The sequence below is a fragment of the Tetrao urogallus genome, assembly GCF_951394365.1.
Source record: "Tetrao urogallus genome assembly, chromosome: 4".
NCBI classification, from domain to species: domain Eukaryota; kingdom Metazoa; phylum Chordata; class Aves; order Galliformes; family Phasianidae; genus Tetrao; species Tetrao urogallus.
This window is the reverse complement of record NC_136817.1, coordinates 36,709,340-36,731,862: the sequence shown is the minus strand read 5'-3', so window position 1 is coordinate 36,731,862 and position 22,523 is coordinate 36,709,340. Positions and strand designations below refer to the sequence as shown.

The following is a 22,523-nucleotide window of genomic DNA, read 5'->3' as shown; positions in this document are numbered from 1 at the left end:
CTCTGATTCTCAAAAGGTAAGAAAATAAACAGGAGCAACGTTGTTCAAAGTATACTGTAGCAGTTTTCTGATCATGTGATTCATCATTTAAAATATACTGTACCAAACCCAAGCAAAATAAGGATAAAAAGCAAGATAGACACTAGTACCCTCTACTACTCCTGTAAACCGTATTATTTTCAACAGGAATTTCTCTAAGTTTCTAGTATCAGCTGAGACATTCCCATATTTAAGTTTTAAAATGCTGACTATTGCTCTAGGCTATTTTTACTCAAATAGTGGCAGGCACAAAAAGGATTCCATTCACAGAATGTTCTAGTATGACATGTGAAAACAAGACCAAGAAGCAACACGGGTTAATGTCATATTACACAGACACCAGAAGTTTGTTTCTTAAAATAGTAATAAAAAAATAACAACAAAAAAAACCATAATCACATCATTTTAAAATATCTTACAGTAAGAAGCCTACATTTTCCTTCTACTTGTCATTAAAACTCAAGAGATGCTATTCCAAAGCAAGATATTTGGTGCTATGCCCCAGTCCATTAAAATTGTTATGATTTTTATACAATCATTTATATTGCTTATAAGGATCGTCATTTTTGTGCCATATCAGCAGCAAGATAAACACTACCAGCAATATCAATATAAAAGACCCTCAGCTTCACCTGAAGCTGCAGAAGTACTCATAGCTGAAGACATAAACAGCAGCAATAGGCAGAGTACAAACAAGATGCCAAACACCTAACTTGCTCGTTATTCTGCAAACAATACACAACCGTTAAAAGTAGTCCGCTCTATGAGCATTGCCTACAAGGAATTTATCATTATGAGCTTTATTATTAATAAACTGCACAATTTATTTGCCCCCTGACTTCTGTAGCAAACAGAAAATACTATCAGTTTCAATCAAGTTGAAATAACTTTGGTAATTGTTTCATGTTTTATATAAATAAATAAAATATCACATATCAAATTGAACAAGCTACAAACTGGCATAATCTGTCAAATCAATCACATACACTAATTAGCTCTGCTACTAATACACATTTGTTTGTACTAGAACTAAGCAATCACTGAGCAAACCAAGATGATCACCGATCTGGGTCTGAAATTGATTGAAAATCATGATTTACTGCATTATGTAAACAAAACAGACTTAAGGTATATTTATTCCAATGGATTATTAACAGGTTTCGAGGTATGTAGCTAATTATCATGATGAACCAGTATGCGAAGATTCCTTAAAGACACAATTTTATCAGTTCACAGTGTGATTTTCAAAAATACTTCACTAAAGGCACCATGCTCAAAGTCTGCAGCAAGTTGACAATGCATGTATTTTTCCTGAAGCAAACCTTCTTTACAAGCTACTGCTGCAGTGTAAAAAAAAAAAAAAAAAAAAAAAAAAAAAAAAAAGTGCCCTTATAAAACTGAATATTTCTATATTGCTACTATTCTAGGAATGGAAAGGTACTGGCTCTGGTTCTTCACTTCAAAATTAAAACCTCTCATTGAAAAGCTCTCTAAGTTATCCATCAAATATGCTGGTAGGAAAAAAATTAAAAATAAAAATCCTAGTGCTGTTAAGAGAAGTAGAAAATATATAGTGGCCTCAGTATAACTAGCTGGAAGTAGATTACATTTGGCTGAAGAAGTATCACTGGGGGCAATTACTTCTAACTTGATCACTACCTAAAATAAACCAAGTGTTTCATTTCAAATCTACCAGCGTAATCTCAACATGAACAGAAAATATCATGCCGCTCCTCCATCTACTGGAGTGGCATGATTTACACTAGAAAAAAAAAAAAAAAAATCACACATTAGAGATTTACTCAAAAAATAATCCTGGTAAAAAGAAAGCTTTATATCATAGAATCATAGAATTGCTCAGGTTGGAAAAGACCTTAAAAATCATCAAGTCCAACGCAACCACAACCTGACCATACTACCCTAACTAACAACCCACCGCTAAATCATGTCCCTGAGCACCACATCCAAATGGTTTTTAAACACGAGGGATAGTGACTCAACCACTCCAGAAAAGGTGAACCAGCTTCTAAATGCATAAATGAATAGCCTATTGCTGCCCATTTCCAAATATAAAAAAAAAAAAGACCAAAGTGCAAATACTGAACCACAAAAGCACATTACAGTTCCAAGTGTTACTTTAAATGTGTCAAGTTAGTTTTTGTATTGTAGTAGTTTTTGTATTTGATAGCCAAATGGTGATCTGACAAGTCTACTTGTGAAACCTTTCTCATGGCCCACATTACACCTGCACAAAGGCAAGACAGGCTCTACTAAAAGAGAATGCAAGGGGATTTTAACAGACCGTCTGAAAGCTCTTTCCATCATCCACTTATTAGAATCACTGAAGCTCTACTAATCAGAGCAACTCACCTTATTTTTATTTGGCTCAACATTTCCTGGATGACTGGCAGCAATATTATATATACATAAAACTTTTGTGACATACTCTGCAATTTTCCTATCAGCTCCTACATTTAAGGGGATAGAACACTGACACCAGCCTAGGTTGGTGAAAGGATACCCTCAAAATCCTCTGCTTGTTTTGACACAGGATACAACTACAAACACACCAACAGAATTATCTACAACATTTGAATGGTTCATTCATCTTTAAAAAGACAGAAGAAACAATTCTGAAATCAGTCTTTGAACTATTGTTGTCTTACTAGGAACAATTCTCTGGTCCCTGATTCAACTCCTGATATTTAAAGGGGATCACTGGAGAAGCACACAAAACTGAAAAATTTACCATGTTGTTTCCTAAAAGAAGCATCAGAAATCAAAAGTTAGAGACAACGCTTGGTATTTCACTGTAATCTCTTTGGCAGAGGGTATAACACAGCCATCTGCCATTTTAATACCATTGCTTCCCCATCTGTCCTTGGCACTGTGCTACTGCATAAATTGAACAGTTTACAAGTTATTCTTTAAAGTTAATCCTACTGAGAAAAATGAATTAGAAAAATGAAATTCAGGAGAAATTATGTATCATTAAGGTTACATCAAGCAGCTCGCCACAGGAGTACACACAAGCACAGCAGTAATTGTTGGTCATGACACCACTGATGAACATAGCAAAGAGCTGCCATCACAGTAAACAAGTGGCTCTGACAGACACAGGGGATTGTGCTGAAACTTGGAACACAAAGACCAGATAAAGGTGTGTTCATCACAGATTCATCTCCGATCACCACCTCACTGCTCTCCCACTTTTTTTATTTTGCTACTACTAAAAAAACATTCAAGCTTCCCATTTTACACTTCCTTATTATTGGGCTCTGACTATTTTACTTCATTAGAGAATACAAAACTAGTCATTTCCAGGTAACAACAACAGACTGAGAATGAACAGATGAAAACACGTATCTGATTTTTGGTTTAATCTCCAAAAACTCTCAAAGAACTACAGACTCTTCATCAGTTTTGTTGGCTTGATCCCCCCCCCCTTCTTTCCGAGTTAACTATATATGAGTCAAAGGTTGATGTTTTAATTACACATACTTAAGAACCTAATGAAATACTGTCAGTAGGCAACAGAGCTTGTAACATTATTCAGGTTTTTGCACAGTTAAACACTGAGCTAAGTTTTTTCCACCATCTTTAAAAATTACTCTTCCCCTTTCGTAACCAACCTTTTCAAATTTCTAAGTCAATTAAAGGAAGAACATTACAAGTATTCAAACCAACTCTGAAAACTCGATGACAGGTTTGACAACATCACTCCCTCCTGCGCAGTCTTTCATTTTTATATCAGGCAAGAAAGCTTAGTCATTAACAAAAGTCTTGTGCATTTGCAATGCTTGGCACTCATCAATCCACCACAGAACATCAGTTTATTTAATACGATGTAGTGGCAAGCTGTCTTATACAGCTGTTTCACAGGAGGTCTCATGAAAACATTAAAGATCATCACATTCCGTAAAGGTATTGTTCTAAATATACAATAGAATGTTATATGTATTATAAAGCCTTACTCTGCTTTATACTTCAACGTTAGATTCTTCAAGACAAACTTTCAACAGTCTGCAACAGAATACTAGCAACAGAGTTTCTTTTTTTTTTTTTTTTTCTTTTCTTTCTTTTTTTTTAAACCCTCAGTTCAGTTTTCTTTAGCTCATAGAATCATAGAAGTACCCCAGATTGGAAGGGACACATAAGGATCACTGCGTCCAACCCCTGGCTCCACACAGGACCATCCAAACTCCAAACCCTATGTCTGAGAGCACTGTCCAAGTGCTGCAGCAGCCTGGGGCTGTGCCCACTGCCCTGGGCAGCCTGTTTCATGTCCACTGATGCAGAACCTTCCCCTAAACCACACCTGCCCCTCCCCAACACAGCTCTGTGCCATTCCCTTGGGCCCTGTCACTGTCCCCAAAGAGCAGAGCTCCCTGTGAGGAGCTGCAGCTGCCATGAGGCCTCTCCTCAGCCTCCTCTGCTCTGGGCAGAGCAAACCCCGATACCCCAGCCACTCCTCACACATCTTTCCCTCTAGACCCTTCACCATCTTTGTAGCCCTCCTTTGGAGGCTTTGTAATAGTTAATGGTCTTTTTGCACTGTAGCATGCAACACTGCACACAGTACTTGATACTGGATACAGATAGTATATTATATTGGGCCCAAGGCACACAGATTAGCATAGATATGGTAGAACGATGGGATAGCGTGATGCTATAATAATATTTTCAATTCTTGAAAATATTTCTATGAACAAAAAACCCAAACAAGTTAGATGAATATCTAACACTTTCCAGATAAAACAACCAGTTTTTTTTTTCTTCCCCTCTAGATTTCCAATTATTTAAAGTAATCATTATGTTTTGTCTTGGTGATCATTTTTCTGCCAATGTCCCCTTTTAACTAGATCTGTTCTCTAATTGAGACACAGCCCATACTCACACATCATAAAACATAGGAGTCCCCAGTACACAGATTCCAGATGGCCACATGTATTGCTTTAATGTGATTATAGATAGGTTACAAATGAAATTCAGAATTAAAATTAAAGCAATATTGTTAAACGTTACCACTGCTACCAATGTTGCCTTCTCAAGCAAAGGAGTATTTCAAACACAGGTTATCAGACAAGGAACTATTTAATACATTAACAAAATTGGCACAGAAAGCACAACAAGGACATGTGAACACCATGGAATCTGAAACTAACCATATCCCTCTATTATCTCACCAGAAGTTGCTAAGGATACAGGTACCAGACTAAACATGATCAGGTTACAGCAACTGAAGAAAATTATTGCCTATGTGTGGAATTTCCTGACTGGATGCAGTTAAGTCTGCCTCAGTTGCAAAACAGAAACACATTAGCTTAAATATCACCTACTGAGGTACTTAGATCAAGTCTATATATATAGCTTCCTCAACAGTTCCTTCAGCCTAAGTAAAAGCTTTCTCACACACTCTGTTCTTGGCACAGAAACAATTACTACATTAAGAATATGGAAATTATAAAATTTCCAAAGACCTGAAACATCAAATGCAAATGCTTGCCTCGCTTGCATTCTTTCATGCAAATCCAGAAGCAAATTTATTCTGCAAACATCTACAGTTCATATAGATAACCTTATATTGCATATCCACATATCACAGTGGCATAAAAGCCTTTGAATTTACCCTAGTAGCAGAGGAGCTCCCAGAGGAGCTGACAATTGCTACTTAATAGAACATTTCTGTGGGTTGGATTATACGTTGTAGTTTTTGTTTGCTTTTAAACACCTTCCTTTATTTTGGGGCTGCTTTGAGTAATATGGGTAGGTGTTGTACACATCATTCTCATGTTAAAAATTCATAGATAAAATACAACCGAAGCTTTCTTTCCCCCCACGATCACAGCTTAGATTATTCAGTATCTCTTCTATGGAAACATGGAACTAGGTGGATCAACTTCAGATACGCAACCTCTGAGTTTTCTTCACAGAATTTGCATGGTCTGTTCAATATCTAAGATGTATAAAGAATACAGATCTGGTTGATTCACTCTTTTTCTCTCAATGTCTGGTAACACTGGTTTTAGCTTGGTGTCACTACTTGGTTACTCAAGGATCCAGTGCTAATTCTAAGTTATCAAAGTCTGGCTTTACAGCCCTTGTTTGTATTTCATTACTGGAATCAAGCCACTCATTTTTTTCCCCATTTTTGTACAACTGTCCTTTAGCTTGTCTGATATCCAACAAAGGAACATTATTATCCCAGTAAAGATCTCCTTCCTTTCCTCCTCCTCAAGAACGGTCATCTGACATAGCAAGAATCTCAATGAAGTAATGAAAACAATTTATGAAAACAATGGGAGATTCTTGTTGTAGTTTTAAACCTGTCCAGCATCCTTTTTATTACTGACATTTATTAAACAACAAACTCAAAATTAAAGGAGTCACTCTACTACTACAAAGTGAAACTAATCATAAAGCCTAGAAATTTACAAAAGCAAGTAGCTTAATACTCCACTTTTATAAATATATCTATTCCATATTAAAAAAAAAAAAAAAGTTACTCAAGTTTTAAAAAAGTAAAAGCAGCATGACCATTTATGTGAAATTTCATTTTTTGTTACTACTAAAACATTTTTGTTGAAAATTTGTTTCATACTGCTTTTAATGAAAATCAACTATTTTCTGTGTAGGAAAGTAAGTTTGCGACAGATGTGAACCCAGGCACTGATGCCATGAATGCTTACGTGTTAGCAATATTCATTATGCTAGTCATCACCCTGATCTCTATTGCTAAACAAACACCATTGCTGATTTACACAGTTACCTCACTTCCAAGACCAAATTGCAGAAGCTGGATACAATTACAATTAATTTTTCTGTTCCAAAAAAGATACACTCACTAAATTCAAGATTTTAAAACCACCTACTCTAGACGTATTTTAGCCTTGAGCTGGAAGGGACACTGAGTGTCTAGCTCCTATGGGATTGTACAAGGAAGTGAGGCAACAATGGCTGGCAGTCCCCCTGAAGCCTAACAGAGGGTGCCACAGAGTGCCAGCACACTTACCAGACAGGAGCAGCTTCCCAGTTCTTTCTATTTTGAGAAGCTTTAAGAGGAAGAACTTCTAAGAAAGTAATGGTCTCAAAACAACAACAACAAAAAAAATCCACACCTTAGAATCCACACTGAGCTTGTTATGCATTTTTATAAGCTGTATTTTATAAGCCAAACAATTCAATGATTAGTAACATTTTGTAAGTTTCAATTCAGGGTGTGAATCAATATAGGGCGTTAAAAAGAGAAACTAACTGCTGTAAGTATGTTTGCATTTTTTTTTCTCCATGTTCTTCAGCTATTTTGTTGAAGAGGAGAGCATCCGGGGTTGCAGAAACAGAAGTCAACACTCAACAGCAACTCTTTGTAATTTAGCTCATTTCATGGAGCTATTTTCACAGCAGTTTCTACCTGACCTTGCACAGAGGTGAGAGTAACGGCAGGCTGTTTCAGAAACTGAGTAACACTCCTGTGATTGGAAGGACTGGTTTCTGACTTAGCTCTCAAACAGGCACGATCCTGGGAAATTGTAGAATACAAACACAAAACTCCACACATCTAAATATATGTATGCACATCAGTTATTGGCTCTGAACAGCAACATACATTAAACGTTCTATGCCATTTTCCCAAGCAGGAATACCAATGCTTCCTGCAGGGGTCATTTGCTTAAGATGTGGAAATAAAGCAAATAAGACATTTGGGGATTAGTAAAAACTACTCACCAGAGTAGCTTTGAAATTGGTAGGAAACTGGTAAAAGAGGTGACAGAGAGCACAGTGATGAAAGGGATAGCCAAAGTAAAATAATAAGGAAGTTCTTCAAATCATCAGTCTCCGAACCAGTCTTAATATTCCAGATGCTTTATTACTAAGGTAGATAAACATGACAGCTACATATGTCAACTCCAATTTCCTGTTTCAAACACCCATACAGAAAAGTTAGACCATGAATAGAGTGCATGGAAGAAAGAATGGCCATAATAGTGGCAAGTCTATTATACAGGAGGAAGCTAAAGGAAGATGGCTGTTATGGAAAGAAAGAATAGAAACAAGATAGACCTTGATAAATACACTGATAAAAGATTAATTCCCTGAAGGACAGCATAGGCACAAAAAAAATGAACGATGTCCATGAATACATTTGAGTTATAGATTAGAATTCTTCTAGCTAAAAGGATGCAGTACTAAATTATTGCTTCAGTAAAGGAGAAAGGACTAAGCCCCTTGCCTCATTAGTTTACATTAAGACAGAGCTTGATTAACAAGACATTTACTCTGCTGAAGGAGTCAACTTCACTCCAGATATCATTTCAACTATATTCCCTCTTTTTTCCACTTAAAGCCAATCCCATGTGGTTTGAAGCTCAGATTTCTTACGCCGTAGAAGCCTGGAGATAAAGGTACTTTGAAAGTTCAAGGTCAAGGTTTTAGCTAGATTGAAACTGCTACACAAAACAAGATAAACGCAGCATTGAACAAGAAAAAAATAGAAGAAAAATGGTTCTTAGTTTGACTTTCAAATATTGCTAACTGACCAATTTCTACCATTCAAAACTTTCCTCCAGCCTTCTTCAGTAGAAAGATAGTTGGGGATTGAAGTGATTCACTCACTTGTACTTACAGCAGGTAAAAGACACATTTTCTCAACCGTTCCATACTTTAAGGATTTTAAGTATTGGTGAGATATTTCAACTCCAGGAGATCTTTATGTCTGCAAGAAGGCCATGTGAATGTAATAAAGCTAACACAAAGTAGGCTAGAATGAATATAAAACCTCACGGTTTTGAGACATAAGAAGTCTCCATTTATTACAGATTTGAAACATGTTTTGTGGGTCTTTGTCTGTGTCTCTTAATTTCAAGTTTCCCCAAACCATCTCTGAGACATCATGAACTTACCACCATCCATACACTAGATGGGTTATCAACACAGACCCTAAAACATCTGCATTATTAACACACATCTCCTAGGAAGACAGATGGACCACACATAAGCAACTTCTACTCTGGAAAAATGAATCTCATTAGTAAACTTCTTTTGATTTACATGATATTGAAAGTAATTTGTTACTTAATTTCAATAGATAAATCGTAATAACCACAAATAAACAAAAACGTAAAGACATCCGTTCTTGCTCTCATTACAAGTAAAATTACATTAAGTTAATAAGCCTTTTAGCATGAAACATTTTCCTAAACCAAAAAAGCTGGCTGAGTACACACAAGCTCTGCCGGATCTTTTTCCTGCATCTAATACATGTGTTCTTCTCCCCGCTCCCCTCCATTTTCTTCTACACTAAGCAACTAAAAAATGTTCTTAACATGCTAAAATCTACCAAGTATATATTAGGAGTATCAGCAAGAGCACCATGGAAATGTACAAAAATTTGACTGAAAATAAACTGCCATTTCCTGCCCTTCTGGGAGACTGATGCTTAAAGCAGCCTTGGAAATATGTTTCCTTTGCCATCATTAGAAGAAAAGGGCATTAAATCCCCATGTGCACACATCAGTGCAATCCTGATTACTATTTCATAGCTGTCCGTGCTGCACAAAGAAAACAAGTACTAAACAATCCACCACACACCTGACCTTCATTTCATTTAAAAAACAGTATATGCAGTACAAAAAAGCACCAAGAATGTAATCTTTAGATTTTCTAGACTCCAGTGTTTCATAAGTAACTAAGTCATTGAAGATTATTTTCTGTACTGCAACATATAGCATCTTGGAGACATTTAGTATTTGTGGCATCTTTCTATAAAAGGTGGGAAACAGCCTTTAGCCCAGGTTTAATAACCAAAGTTCAGCAGCACCTGGAGCTGCCCCTAGAGAAACTGAAGGTCACCTGTCCTACAGGACAAAATACGCCCTGCAATGCAGTACCACAGCAACAAAGCTCTATTCATGTTATGTGATGCTTTCATAGAATATAAAATACATCTTCATGTACAGAAGTATATGAACATAACGAGTTAAATAAACAAGCTTCCACAAGAAACCTCTGAATTTAGTGATTATTTATCCAAATGAGCAATAGCCTGTTTAAAACATTCTTACAAGAGGTCTCCCAAATCAAAACCATACCTAAGCACTGGTCTGAAATCTGCTAGGCAATACAAATAACTTCAAGGTTTCCCTTGACTGATTAAATCACAAACCTATCTCTTCAAGAGGTTAAAATCTAAATGAAAGCTTAGGATTGGCAAATCCCATCAGAACATCAAATATGGATATTATGGAGGAACCCCATCTGTTCATGCAGCAACATGAATATGCAACACGACTGTTGCTGCAATACTTGCATTCACATTGCGGAAAATTTACAAGCAAGCAGAAGCAGCTCCTGACTAATTAAATTAGGAACAAAGTTCTGAAAACATGCAATAGATTTCCTGCTACGAATACAAGCTTTGTATGCTGCAAATTAACATATCCTCTCACGTGTTCAGATGGTTAAACTTTACAGCAGAGGTGTGTCATCCTTTCTGCTTACACAAAGGTTTGTTAATCTTCCTTACTGGGCAAGGTACACTGCTCATTTTAGTGCTAGGACAGGAAAGTGTAAGGAATACCTTCTGCTGTGTGATCCAGCACACTGCCCCCAATGCTGTATGCCATTAACAGTCTCACAGAGGAGAGCTGCTGGCCAAAATGTTGGATGAGTTGTTCTGAAGGACTGCATACCTGCTTACAGACAATTCACAAAACCCTGAACTAACTTTACCATTAAGATTTGATACATTCTTCAATCAATCAATCTTGCATCTGCCAAAATTCATGCGTGTGCTCACTCAATACAGAAAGTATTCAGCTCATCCCATCTGCTTACAAATCAGATACTGAAGTTCTCAATTTTGCACATTAAAAAGCTCTAAGGATCTATAGGTCCACATCTGCTTGAACATAACTGCAGCTACTGTTTCCACTACACATCCAACCACACATTAGCAGAATAAAAAGTGGTGCAAAGAGAGCATTTAGGATGGCAGGCAGGCAGGTGGGAAGCAGAAGGGGGTGGGGGGGAAAGGCTGTGCACCTGACAATGCTATTGATTGATTTGGCTGGAAGAGGTCAAAAGAAACCACATAGCCAGTCAAACTTTTTCAAGCATACTGTACATTTAAGGTGAAAGCAAGTGCTAACACAAATTAATTTGGTAACTCCGTTTTCAGATGCCAGACCTCTCTTGGAAAGGAAGAGGATGTCAGCTTCTTGCAGCAACATATAAACTCTTGGCAGTTGTAAATACAAAGAGCTGTAAGAATAAGAGAGATGTCTCCTATCACAAGATGAAATGCTTCATCTTGACCGTCAAATACCTTCAGCAGAACACTTCCATTACAAAATAAAATATATTCTGTTACTTTATTTTCCTTTACTTACAAAAGCTCAAAAATTCACATAGAAACTACTCAAATTACTGGGTATGCACAGTTACTTTCTATGAAGTACAACAAACCTAAACCAACAGCTATACAGACTGTAGCAGCTCATTCAGTATATTAGCTACCACTCTCTAAACTCTAAAACCATAATTAAAAAAAAACAAATATACACTGCAGCACAATTTATACTTCTCAGTTATCACTGAAGAGGCTCTGGATCGGGATAAAAGCTAAATTGGGTATAAGACATATTTACAAGTCTGAGCAAGTTCCCCCTGCCTGGCTGCACTGTAGTCTTGGCTGTAGCCTGTGCTTCTATCCAGTGAAATTTACAGAAAAACAGATTCAAGAGAAGAAGTAAATTCTCACCTCAGCAGAATATACTATGCAGCTTCCAACCACATGCAACAGGAATTTACATGGCTGCAAAGCTTTAAGTTTCTATCATTCAAATAACAAACTCAGAACATTTTAAGGCTGACAATGTATATTAAATAACAGCACAGCTGTCCATCCTGGAAGAAAATACAAAAATTACGTTCGCAAATATTTACCACTCTCTTTGATATCACGCACAAGACATTTCCCGTAACAGCAGAATTAAAGAGAGGAGGAGCTGGCACAAACTCACACCCAAAGACATGCACAGAACTCTACGCATAGAGGAACAAATAGACAGTTTGGATTCCTGTGTCTCTTCAAAACACAGCAGATGTCTCTTCAAATTCAAGGCATAATTATTTGTAATAAAGAATTAAACAAAAGGAGCTACTATCTTTAGCTTTGTTCTCTATTAACCTTTTGCAATCAACAGGGGCAGTTATGCTTTCCATACAATCTTTTCAAATCCCCATAATATCCTTACAAAGCGTTTGACAAACGTGCAATCAATGTGAAGAAGGAAGATGGACCCTGACATAGATAAAACCATTGAAACACCCTGGCCTACATTTCTGAAGAGGTCAAATGAAGGACGTGAACACGACAAAAGCAGTACCTTGGCAGTACTTGTACAGCAAAATAATTGAAATTCTCCATCTTCCAGAAACCAGCATATTTCTAAATTCCTCACGAGGACACAGATGAGTCCCTCTGATACCTTAGCCAACCTGCGGTTTCAAATTGCAGTAGACATAAAACAATGCTTTCTGTGCACAGTAACATGCAAACAGGCAGAACAATAAAGGTGAAGCGCTTATCAGACTGCTCATTTCCTCATTTCTGTATGTGAGCTAAAGCTTTAATTTGGAAGTATAGTTTGGATAGAAGTAGCAATACAGTTCCACAGAACACAACTTCTCTCAGACGAAGAGAAAGGAAGGAAAAAACAAAACACACAAAAACCAACCAACAACAAAACCAAAAACCCCAAACCCACCCACATTTCGGTATCTAAATGGAGATGCAGAAGCAGAGTTCACATTTTCCCCTACAAATGCTTCTCCTCTCCCTCCTAACAGAAGGAAGGAGAAGAAATTCTGGAAGGGCAGCCGTTCAGATGCGCAGTTAAGTCTTTGCAGTAAATCAACATAAAAACCAGAAGTACACGAGCGCCAGAATTAACAAATTTGACAGAAAATGGTAGGAAGGAGGCAGCCAAATAAATTCTAAAGAAGCCCTTTGTTGTCAACAATTCAGTGCAAGAGATCTGAAAGCGGAGAGGAGGACCAGCTACAGCAGCAACAAAAACAATGAAGGAAAATGGGAAGTTCCAAAGAGAGCTAGATGCATTCAACCAATTCCTAATTATAAGCATGCTTAATAATCTTTGGATTTGGAATAGAAAAAAAGATTTTTTTCCTCTGTTGAACTCTGATGACAGACATTTCCAACATCTTTTTAATTCCCACTGTTTACCCCAAGTTACTTTAGAGATCGGATTTGTGTCATGTTTCCATCTCAGTCAATAGGTACACTTTCACAAACTCCAATTTGCACAATAATTTGTAAGCACTGTTTTCAGGAGTTTCACTTCAAAGTGAGAAGCTACCCATCAAGGACATTTCTGTAAAGTACATGAGGAGAACAGCACTGCAGCTTACCACAATTCTTCACTCTGACACCAACCACCCTAATCTAGGAAGCCTTTTCAAGTATGCACTACAATTTTCACCTGAGTACTTACATCCCAGTAAGAACAGCAGCAAACTACAGTGAAGATAACAGCGATGCATCCATCTCACGTTCTAGTACAGTTTATTTAAAGCACATCAGTTTATGAGCTATAAAAAGAATCTCCTTTCCTAAGAGCAACAATAGACACAATAGAAAGATACATAAATCCTTTGCAAAATAATAATAACAATAATATTGACATGATAGGAATTATAGAATACTTGCTACAGGTAATTATCTACTAACTGCCAACAAAAATATTTTGAAATCTAATTTAAACTGTTAAAATAAGTTTGTGCTAGCCAACATGCATCACAATGAATTCATAGTCCTCATTCACACCAGTGAATGAAAGCTTTCCAGATTTCCATCAAAAAGAAGAGATAACAAAAGCTCCAAACCTTCAAAATGGAATATCTAACCATTTTTAAATAACATTCATGAATGCTCTCTACTACTATATAAGCTCTCAGAATGAACTTAATTTGAGAGAGCCAGTAGACTGTTAAATTACTGTAATTCACAACCATAACAAATACTTGCAGATAAACGTGTAAATGTATCCCTGTTGAATCAGAACATGTTAGACTGAAAGAAACATCATGGCTAACCTGAAAGGCAGAAAGAGCACAAGCATATGGAAAGGACAACCATATTAGCACAGAGGACTTCTTGATACTATGCAAAAACTTGTTTAAACATACTTCCAACACATGGAGGAAAGCAACCACACTGTTCCTTGACATGTAATGAACCTGAGAAATTAGAATTCTTGCTCTCACAAAGCTGAAATGTTCTTTGCTGACAACTAAATGCCCTTAAGGAGAGTACTTGGTGTGTTAGAATAACTTCATGCGTACTTAAGAAATGAAATCAGCAATAAAATACATACAGATATCATAAAACTGTGCACGGGTAAAAGTGTACTCCCAAATTAAGATCTTCAGTTAGATTAGGAATCTTTGCTAGATTATCAACAATTTCTTCTGCTGTACAGTACAGGAAGGCTTATTACATCCTGCATCTGACAAAGACCAACTCAGTCAAGTATCCTATCTCCATATCAAGAAAAACTACATTGAAAATACTCCACTATACCCTTCACACATGATATATCTAAATCACTTTAGGGACAGCCTTAGACACAGAAATACTCTTCCTACAGTAAGATTACTCAGTACAACCACTAAAATACTGCTCCAAAAGGGTGGTTTTTTTTTTTCCAGCCTCCTCACCCAAAACATCTTGCTGCAAATAAGCTCAGCAGGCGCAGTGAGCTCCAGCTATCCTCTCTTCTTTGACAAATAGGGAGATGCAGAAACAACCTGGGAAGTTTCTGACCAAGAAGAAAGATAAATGATCAGTGAAGCCTCCAAGGTTGATAGCTCAAAAGCTCACTGAAGCTAACGGAAGGACTGGACCATGAAAGATCATGGGAGCGGTGGACAAACAAGCAGGAGCATCCAGCTGATTCCTGTATTCCTTTCAGTAACAGGAATGCCCTAACCAAAGAAGTTCTCACTTCCACTGCAGCACCCAAAGGACCGGAAGAGGAGCATCCAGGCAGCATTTACAAAAGCACTCTAGAAAATAAAAGGATTCTCTTCTCGCAAATGTCGTTAGACTGCCATCCAAGGAACCACTAGAGAGCAAACATCAAAATAAGCATTGGCAAAAATTACATCCAACCAAAAAACACTAGAAAATGATTTTTGCAAACATGATTAGAGAAACTAACACTTCTCTGATTCCTTTCCCACCCCCCTTCAAAAAACGAGGCCTAAACCTGTTAAGAAAATGGCTCAGTTCCTGAAATTTGTTTGGATCAAAGCCAAAAGACTCTCAAAAAAGAAAATAAAAGATAATGACAAAAGACTAATTTGTGAATTATTTTGCATTTGGCACATGCAGGGGAAAAGTCACCTTGTGAAAAGTTCACCTTTATCTACATTTCTTTCTACACAAGAAAAACAACACAAAGCAGCCTAAAACAACACACTTTAGAAATTGAGTAATAAGAAAATTCCAATGACTTCATCAGCCAAAACAATGCAGAGCCCAGAATCAGCAAACACACACCCTTCACTTTATTCTAAGTGTTCTGCGCACTTGTTCACTACTGCATTTAGTTTTAGAAGGATGTGCAATAGAACTTTCTCCTTCCTCTTTTAAATCAGCAGCACGATTAAATCATGTGAGTTTGTCTAGAACAGACTCGGTACAAAACAAGCAATTGATTTTTTAACATCAACATAATACTTCCGTTGACTTAGTAAACATGAAGAAAAAACTGCAGTTCAAGTCATTCAAACATACGATGTCCTAATAAAGTTCTTCTTGCAATACTGAGAGATTTAAATTGCAAATAATTATTGCTATTAACAAAAGTCAGAGAAATGTGTAATCTAAAGCGTCACAAAGCCAAATGCTTAAAAACATAATTTAAAATGTTTTTACTACATTGTAGACTAAATTAGTGCATAAGATCAGAGCAGGTGTGAATAACTGACCATCAGTTTAAAAGCACAGAAGTTGCTTCTGTAAAAACACAACAGAACCAAACTTCCTTTTCCCTTCAAATTAAAGCCAAAGCCCATCTCACGGTTGCTCCAAAATTTCCCTACAACTAACCAAGGAATCAGAAGAGAACACACCTTCACTGGCATAAGCAACTCTGTGTTTACTTGGGCTGCTAAGGGGAGGACCCAAACAACCTCTGAGATCATTTGCAGCTGGGGTGACAAGTATTGTCATATCAAGGCTGACACAGTTAAATAATTTTTCAATGCAAATCGTGTTAAGTTCTCCTTCGGATTAGCAGCCTTGACTCCTCCCCATCAAACACTGTAATGGTAACTCTTCCATCTTGCAAGCAAGAAGGCTCAAGTTTGACATAGTGCTTCAGAGCTACAGACAAGCATGGGATATACATGGCAAGCAGAGAACCTCTAAGTGCTCACAGATGAAGCTCTCTCTCAACAATGTTCTTCAGATTTATATTAAGACCTGTTTCAGGTGAGAAGTTGGATATACCACAGTGAACTGCTACCTCATTATAAAGCAGTTCAGAAAGGAGGAGAATGAAACTTATAATTTAGATACTATTATTTGAGATGTAGTCTGAGTTGCAAGCTGCATATTTATTATCAGCCACGTCAAAGTATCACAGACAGAGGCACTGCAAGTGCCCTTTTGGAACAGCAGAATTGCTTAAAGTGAATCTGAAGATCTGTATAAGAAGCTTGTTCTTCAATAGCTTGAGGAGACGTTATTTATTTTGTCTTCCAAAAGAAAGATAAAAACTAAATAACAGCAATGCATGTAAACTTAAAAAAAAAAAAAAAAAAGTAACATTTCTGGAATCTTTGAAAGCCAAGATGGAAATGGATTCACTGCATCCATGGACATGACATCACATTCATTCAGATATGGAAGAATATTTCATGGTCCAGTTATCAATCTAGAAAACTCAATTCCTCGCTTTATGGGCTTACATGTTAAAGCAACAGAAATTTTTCTTCGCGTGAGTTTTGCCGCATTCCACCTTATCAGCCAAATTCTCCCCAGCACGCTTAGCCTCACGAATGGGCTACACTGCGAACCAACTCGGTCCTGCCTGAACAGTCAAGGAAGCACAAAAATGAAAACCTGAAAAATAGCATGTCTCAAATAATGGCTTCTAAGGAAGACTTAATATTTATATTAATTTAGCCTACCTTTCAAGATGTTATCCCATTGTAAGTAAAAATTAGAGCAAACAAGTAATCGGACCATTATCTTGCTACACCTTCTCAACCTGAAAGGCTAGATCTATAAAACTACATAGAATGTGGAGATTTGTTTTAAGCATCAAAATTCAACAGGTCGTGTCACTGCACTGACAAAAGAAACAAGGAAAATTTGATTTAAGCAAATTTGTGACATTATTTTATCTGAAGTATTAGTTCTTTCCTAATCCCCCTTCTTTTAAATCTGTCACTCTACAAAGAGGTATTCTGAAGTACAGGAAAAAAAAAATCTCTCACAGAGATTGGAGAAAGACTAAAATTCAGCAAAAGGTAAAAATTAGCATTCATATTCCATTCACCAGCTGAAAACATCAATACCATGTTGAAAGATCTCCAGCAGAGAACAGCAAGCTACCAGAATATGCCCTAGCGTTGCAGGAAGTATTTTAGGTGCAAATTTAATGAATTAATCCAGACTGCTGTTTACCTGCAACGATGTGTGCTGAAAGCAAACCAGACCTTAAAGACATGTTTAGAGCTGACACCGCTTGCTTATTCACTTCCACATTCTTTACTATATCACAAACATCAGAACACAAGCGATGTTAACAGAGAATAATCCCTAATCCCCGACATCCTTCTACAATCCCTTTGACGTGGATTTAACAAGGAATTGACATATCTCCATTGAGGCTTGCTTCCAACAGCAGTAACTTACAGCACACACGTGATTGCCCAAATGTATCACAAAGACTTACCACTGACAGCCAGAACGTAAGGGAGACAAACACATTACAGCATGCGGTGCAGCAGGCATTACTGCTGGGCTGTAGCAGTGACACTGTATCATTCAGAAAGTCCTGAGTTTACAAACAGATACTGCAAAAAAGGGAAATTTCCTTTCCCCGGGACCTCATGGCAAAGTTCAGTACAGGATAGCGTATTACACTCTCCTCCACGGATTCAAATCAGGCCTTCATTTTCACGTTTAAGTTTAAATGTAATGGAAACTTTGAATTCAGAAAAGCGTAGACACACATTTACGATAAAAGCTGCACTGTCAACATATTTCCCAGCCTTCCCCTAAAAAAATCAGTTTGCAAGGCTGACGTTTAAATTTTTTTCCAGTATAAAAATGGGAAGAGGATGCACTAATTTAAATGACTTCATAAAGCTTCCCTTTAAGCACAGTACAGCAACAGTCACAGACCTCCACACCTCTGAAACATTTAGCATAAAAAATAACCACAGCCTGAAAGGAAACAAAGAAAAGCCTACTGAGAAAATTAATAACCTTAATTCTTATTATTTTGTGGTCCATTTTAACGCTCGCCACAAGAATGCAAGAAATGAGGAGAAGGCATCGTAAACACTCGGTTGGAATATACCCACCCCTGGCCGAGAGCTTTTTGGTGTTGATGATTTTGGCAGCATACTCCTGTCCTGTGGTGATTTTCATACATCGCCTCACGACCGAGAATGCCCCTCTGCAAGCCAAAAGGGGGACAGAGCGTCAGTGTCACCCGAACAGCTCCCTGCCATTACCACCGCGCTGCCACTCATCTTAGGGAGCGGCGCGATGCCCAAAGAATTAAGGGGGGAGGGGGCAGGATAATAAGGAAAAAAAAATATATATAAGAAGGGAGGCTTTTCAGAGACGGTCAAGTCGATTTTATTAATTGCAACAGCAAAACGCTGCTCAGAGCCGCTGGTTCGAGCCGTGCGACCGAAGCCCTCGGCCAGCATACACCACGGCCGCGCGGCGGGAAGGAAAGCGGCACGTTACGGCCCCGGGGCAGCACACGCCGGGGGCGGCGCGGCAGCGGGTCCCGCTACCAGTGCCCGCACCAACATGGCGATCGGAGATACGCGCCCCGCCGCAGGGGGGCGCCCGACACGCCGCCCGTTGTTGGCGGTCGCGAGCTCCGGCGGCCGATAGCGGGGCAGCCCCTCACCGCCCGGAGCCCGCCGGCACCCCCAGGGATCGCCGCCCCCCCGGGCTGTACGCACCCACGGGGTCGGGCGGGCGCACGGACCGACTCTCACCCTTGAAGCAACGCCCGGGGACGAGGCGGGGCTGGAGGCGTCGCCCCGCGCACCCCTGCCCGCGGGGACCGAGCCTTCCTCTTTCCCCCGACTCTCGGTCCTTCCCTCCCCCCACCCCCGGCCCCGAAGCGGCTGCCCCGCGCCCGGCGGGCTGCGTACTTACTTCCCGAGCTCCTCGAAGAGCTGGTACTCGTCGGTGAACCTGGTGCAGGTGGCGGTTGAGGCCATCATGGGGACGGGCGGCCGCCGGTGCCTCCGGCGGCCAGGGGAGGCGAGGCGGCAGAGGGGCCGTGCGGTGGGCGAGGCGAGGCGAGGCGAGGCTCCGCGCCGGCTTCTCCTCCTCGCCGCCGCCTCTCGTGACGGGGCTGCCGCCTCCTCCCCGCCAGGCGGCTCGTCCCCGCGGCTCGGCTCTCCCCTCCCCTCGTCCCCACCCTCTGGGAAAATAAATAAATAAATAAAAATGTTGCGACGGAGAGGCGGCACCGAAAGGGAAAGCAAAACCGGAGCGGGGGAGCGCGGCACAGCCGCCGGTGACGGGGCGCCTCGGCCCTACGCTCTCCCCTCCCCGCGGGCAGCGGGGCCGCCGCGCCTCGCTCTGCCCCGTCTCCCGGTGCCGTGCCTCCCCCTAGCGATCCGAGCCCGCCGGCCGCGGCCGCCCCGTCGCGGCTCTCTGCCGCCGCCTCGCCGCCCGTCGGGGACACCGCGAGGCGGGGGTTCCCGCCACCGAGCTCGGGGAACCGCTCTGCGCGGGGACGACCCCTCCCGCTCCGCACCGGGGACAGCGGCGGGAGGCACGCAGCGCTGCTGGCCCCGAGGAAACGGATGCACCTGCGCCCCGTTCCTCGGCGACCGCTGACGTCACCAACCGCCCCGCGGGGGCGGGGGGGCGGCCGTGCTCGTGGGCGCGCGCGGCGGCAGCCGGCGGGAAGCGCGACCGCGAGACCCTCCCCCGATCCCCCCCCCCCCCCATCCTTCCCGCCCCTCGCCGTCGCGTGGCGTCACCGCGGCCGCGTGCGGGAGGGGCGGCGGGCGCGGGGCTCCGCAGCCCGGGGAGGGCGTGTGGGGAACGCTGCAGGCGCGAGGCTGCGTGCTGCGGACGGAGGAAAAGGCAGCCGTGCGTTCACGAGCGGTCGCCGCGGGGCTTTGACCTTGGGCTCGTTCCTGCGGCGGGGAAGGGTAGCTCCGCGCGGAGCGGCTGGCGGCCGCCACGAGCGCCGAAGGAGGGCTGGACGACCCGCGCCGCGCGGCGTGAGCCGAGAGGGTCCGAACGTGGTTGTGCGTGGAGTCCGCACCGTGCTTCGCTTGGAAGGATGGGAATGCTGTTCCTGTAATGTCACTGAGAGCCTTGCTGAAAATGCTGTTGGGATAAAGCATCTGAGCATGGGAAATTCTGCACCCGAAGTATAAACGTGTTTGGTTTTGTATTCATTTCATCCCCAAGATTTCCTGTCCAAAATAATCTAAAGCCAAAGCAGCAGCAGCAGGTGAAGAACTGCTAATGGTGGTAACTGCAGCATTCTTCACAGCCCAAAGACACTCTCCCGAGTTGGAAATCATTACAGCTTGACTAAAAGCCATCCCAAATGTGGCCATTTCCACACCCGCCACCCAGGCACACGCTGATAGACGCAGCCATGCTCCCGGCCCAGGCCCTGGCATAGCTGGTGCTCTGTGCCAGGCACCTCGTGTGGTTTGCTGTGTGTTCCTGTCTGCTATACATAGTGGAGGTGCATTAAGGAATGAGCACTGTGCAGTGCTTTAAACATGTAGTGCACTGGAGATGTCAGCTTGCATTACAGCCAGAGCCGCGCTGTAGCGGCAGCCTGCAGCACAGGGGTAGGCAAGCAGCTCAGAGCACCCTGTGCTGGCGTGCCAGCAGGGACACACGCCATGCAGGTTTCCATTAGAATCCACAGCTGAGACCTCATAGGAAGAGTTAAAAATCTGGCAGCTCTTCCCTCAGCTAATGCGGGATGTGCGTGTGCACGCAATGTGAATGTGTGAGCCTGTGCACAGCAGCAGTTTTCCTCCTAGCAAGGCAGCTGTATCGTGTAGAAATGGGCTGCACTCATGGCGTAAAGGAGCGATAGAGGAAGGCTGTGAAAATGGGGAGCCAGTAGCAAACATTTACTCCCCAGTTCCTCTTCAGGGGAGAGTTGTGTGCAGGATGCCGGTACAAAAAGACAGGGAGATGTCTCAGTTTATAACAGCAAATGAATGAACTACTGTCAGATCGGTGAAGGGAATATGCACAAAATATCACAAGGAACAGAGGCGTATTTCCAACTCAGGCCATTCTGTGATTCTATGATTCTATGATATTTCTTAGACCCTTGAACAAAACTGCAACATGTGAGTCATGCATAATTTTGTATTAATCTCCATAGATAACACAATCAGCAGGACTGAAGCCCCAGGGCTGTCTGACGATGTGCATATTTACAGGGGCATGTCCGGCAGGCTGCTGATCTATGTATTCGTAGGCACTCAAAGCGTATTCCCCTGTCCTGTATCATTTTTTTCTAACAGTATATCCTGACAACAGACATTTGGCCAAAGTATCTGTTGTGACTGTGCCATCAAAAAATGTTCAGAAGAAATTACTGAAGTCCATCCATTTTCTTTTTCTGTTGGAGTTCTGTTTAGTAATGATATTAAAAAGGTGCACGATCTAGACAAAAAATAAATAAATAAATAAAAATCTTTCTCTTCCACTTCCCAATATGAAAAAAAATAAATAAATTGAGAAGGAGCCAAGGTGTCCTAAGAGCAATATCCAGTATGAATTTTATTACAGGAGTTCAGGAAAGAAAATAATTGTTTACAAGAGCAGTATCATAAGGACTTGGAGAATTTCCAGGGGGACAGATACTTGGGAATGATTAATAGCTTGGAAACACTTGAGCTGGGAAGTTTTCTTCTTGTTACAACAATGCTCCCTTAAATGCAGTTCACTCTTGAGCTGAAACAGAACGATGATTTGTAGCTGCTACTTAAGTCCTCCATAAATTCTCCAAACTTTCTGAGAGGAGCAGAGCCTCTGCCACGGCAGCCAAGGACCTGGGCCTGTCAGTGAATTCTAAAAGCTGGCTCCAGGTTCAGGTTTCCCTAAGGCCGCAAAAGTAGTTCATCTGTGGTTGCTTTAGTGGACGCAGAAAGTCAGACCTCCATAATGAACCAAAAAAGGCTTAGAGAAAATCCTAGGA

At 40.9% G+C, this 22,523-nt stretch overlaps 1 protein-coding gene across 14 annotated transcripts in view; it reads right to left on the bottom strand.

The window, feature by feature from the left end:
- CAMK2D (calcium/calmodulin dependent protein kinase II delta) overlaps positions 1-19,548 on the bottom strand; it is a gene marked incomplete at both ends in the record, with an annotated part of 156,281 nt that extends 136,733 nt beyond the window's left edge. For 11 of the 14 annotated variants that reach the window (XM_079534702.1, XM_079534694.1, XM_079534698.1 and 8 more), the window contains 2 exons: positions 18,664-18,758; positions 19,481-19,545. In XM_079534702.1, coding sequence (XP_079390828.1) covers positions 18,664-18,758; positions 19,481-19,545 — 160 coding nt within the window. Of the gene's footprint in view, positions 1-18,663; positions 18,759-19,480 lie in introns of all 14 variants that reach the window. The other 3 variants (XM_079534692.1, XM_079534704.1, XM_079534696.1) reach the window with 1 other exon arrangement.
- Positions 19,549-22,523: the final 2,975 nt, after the last annotated feature.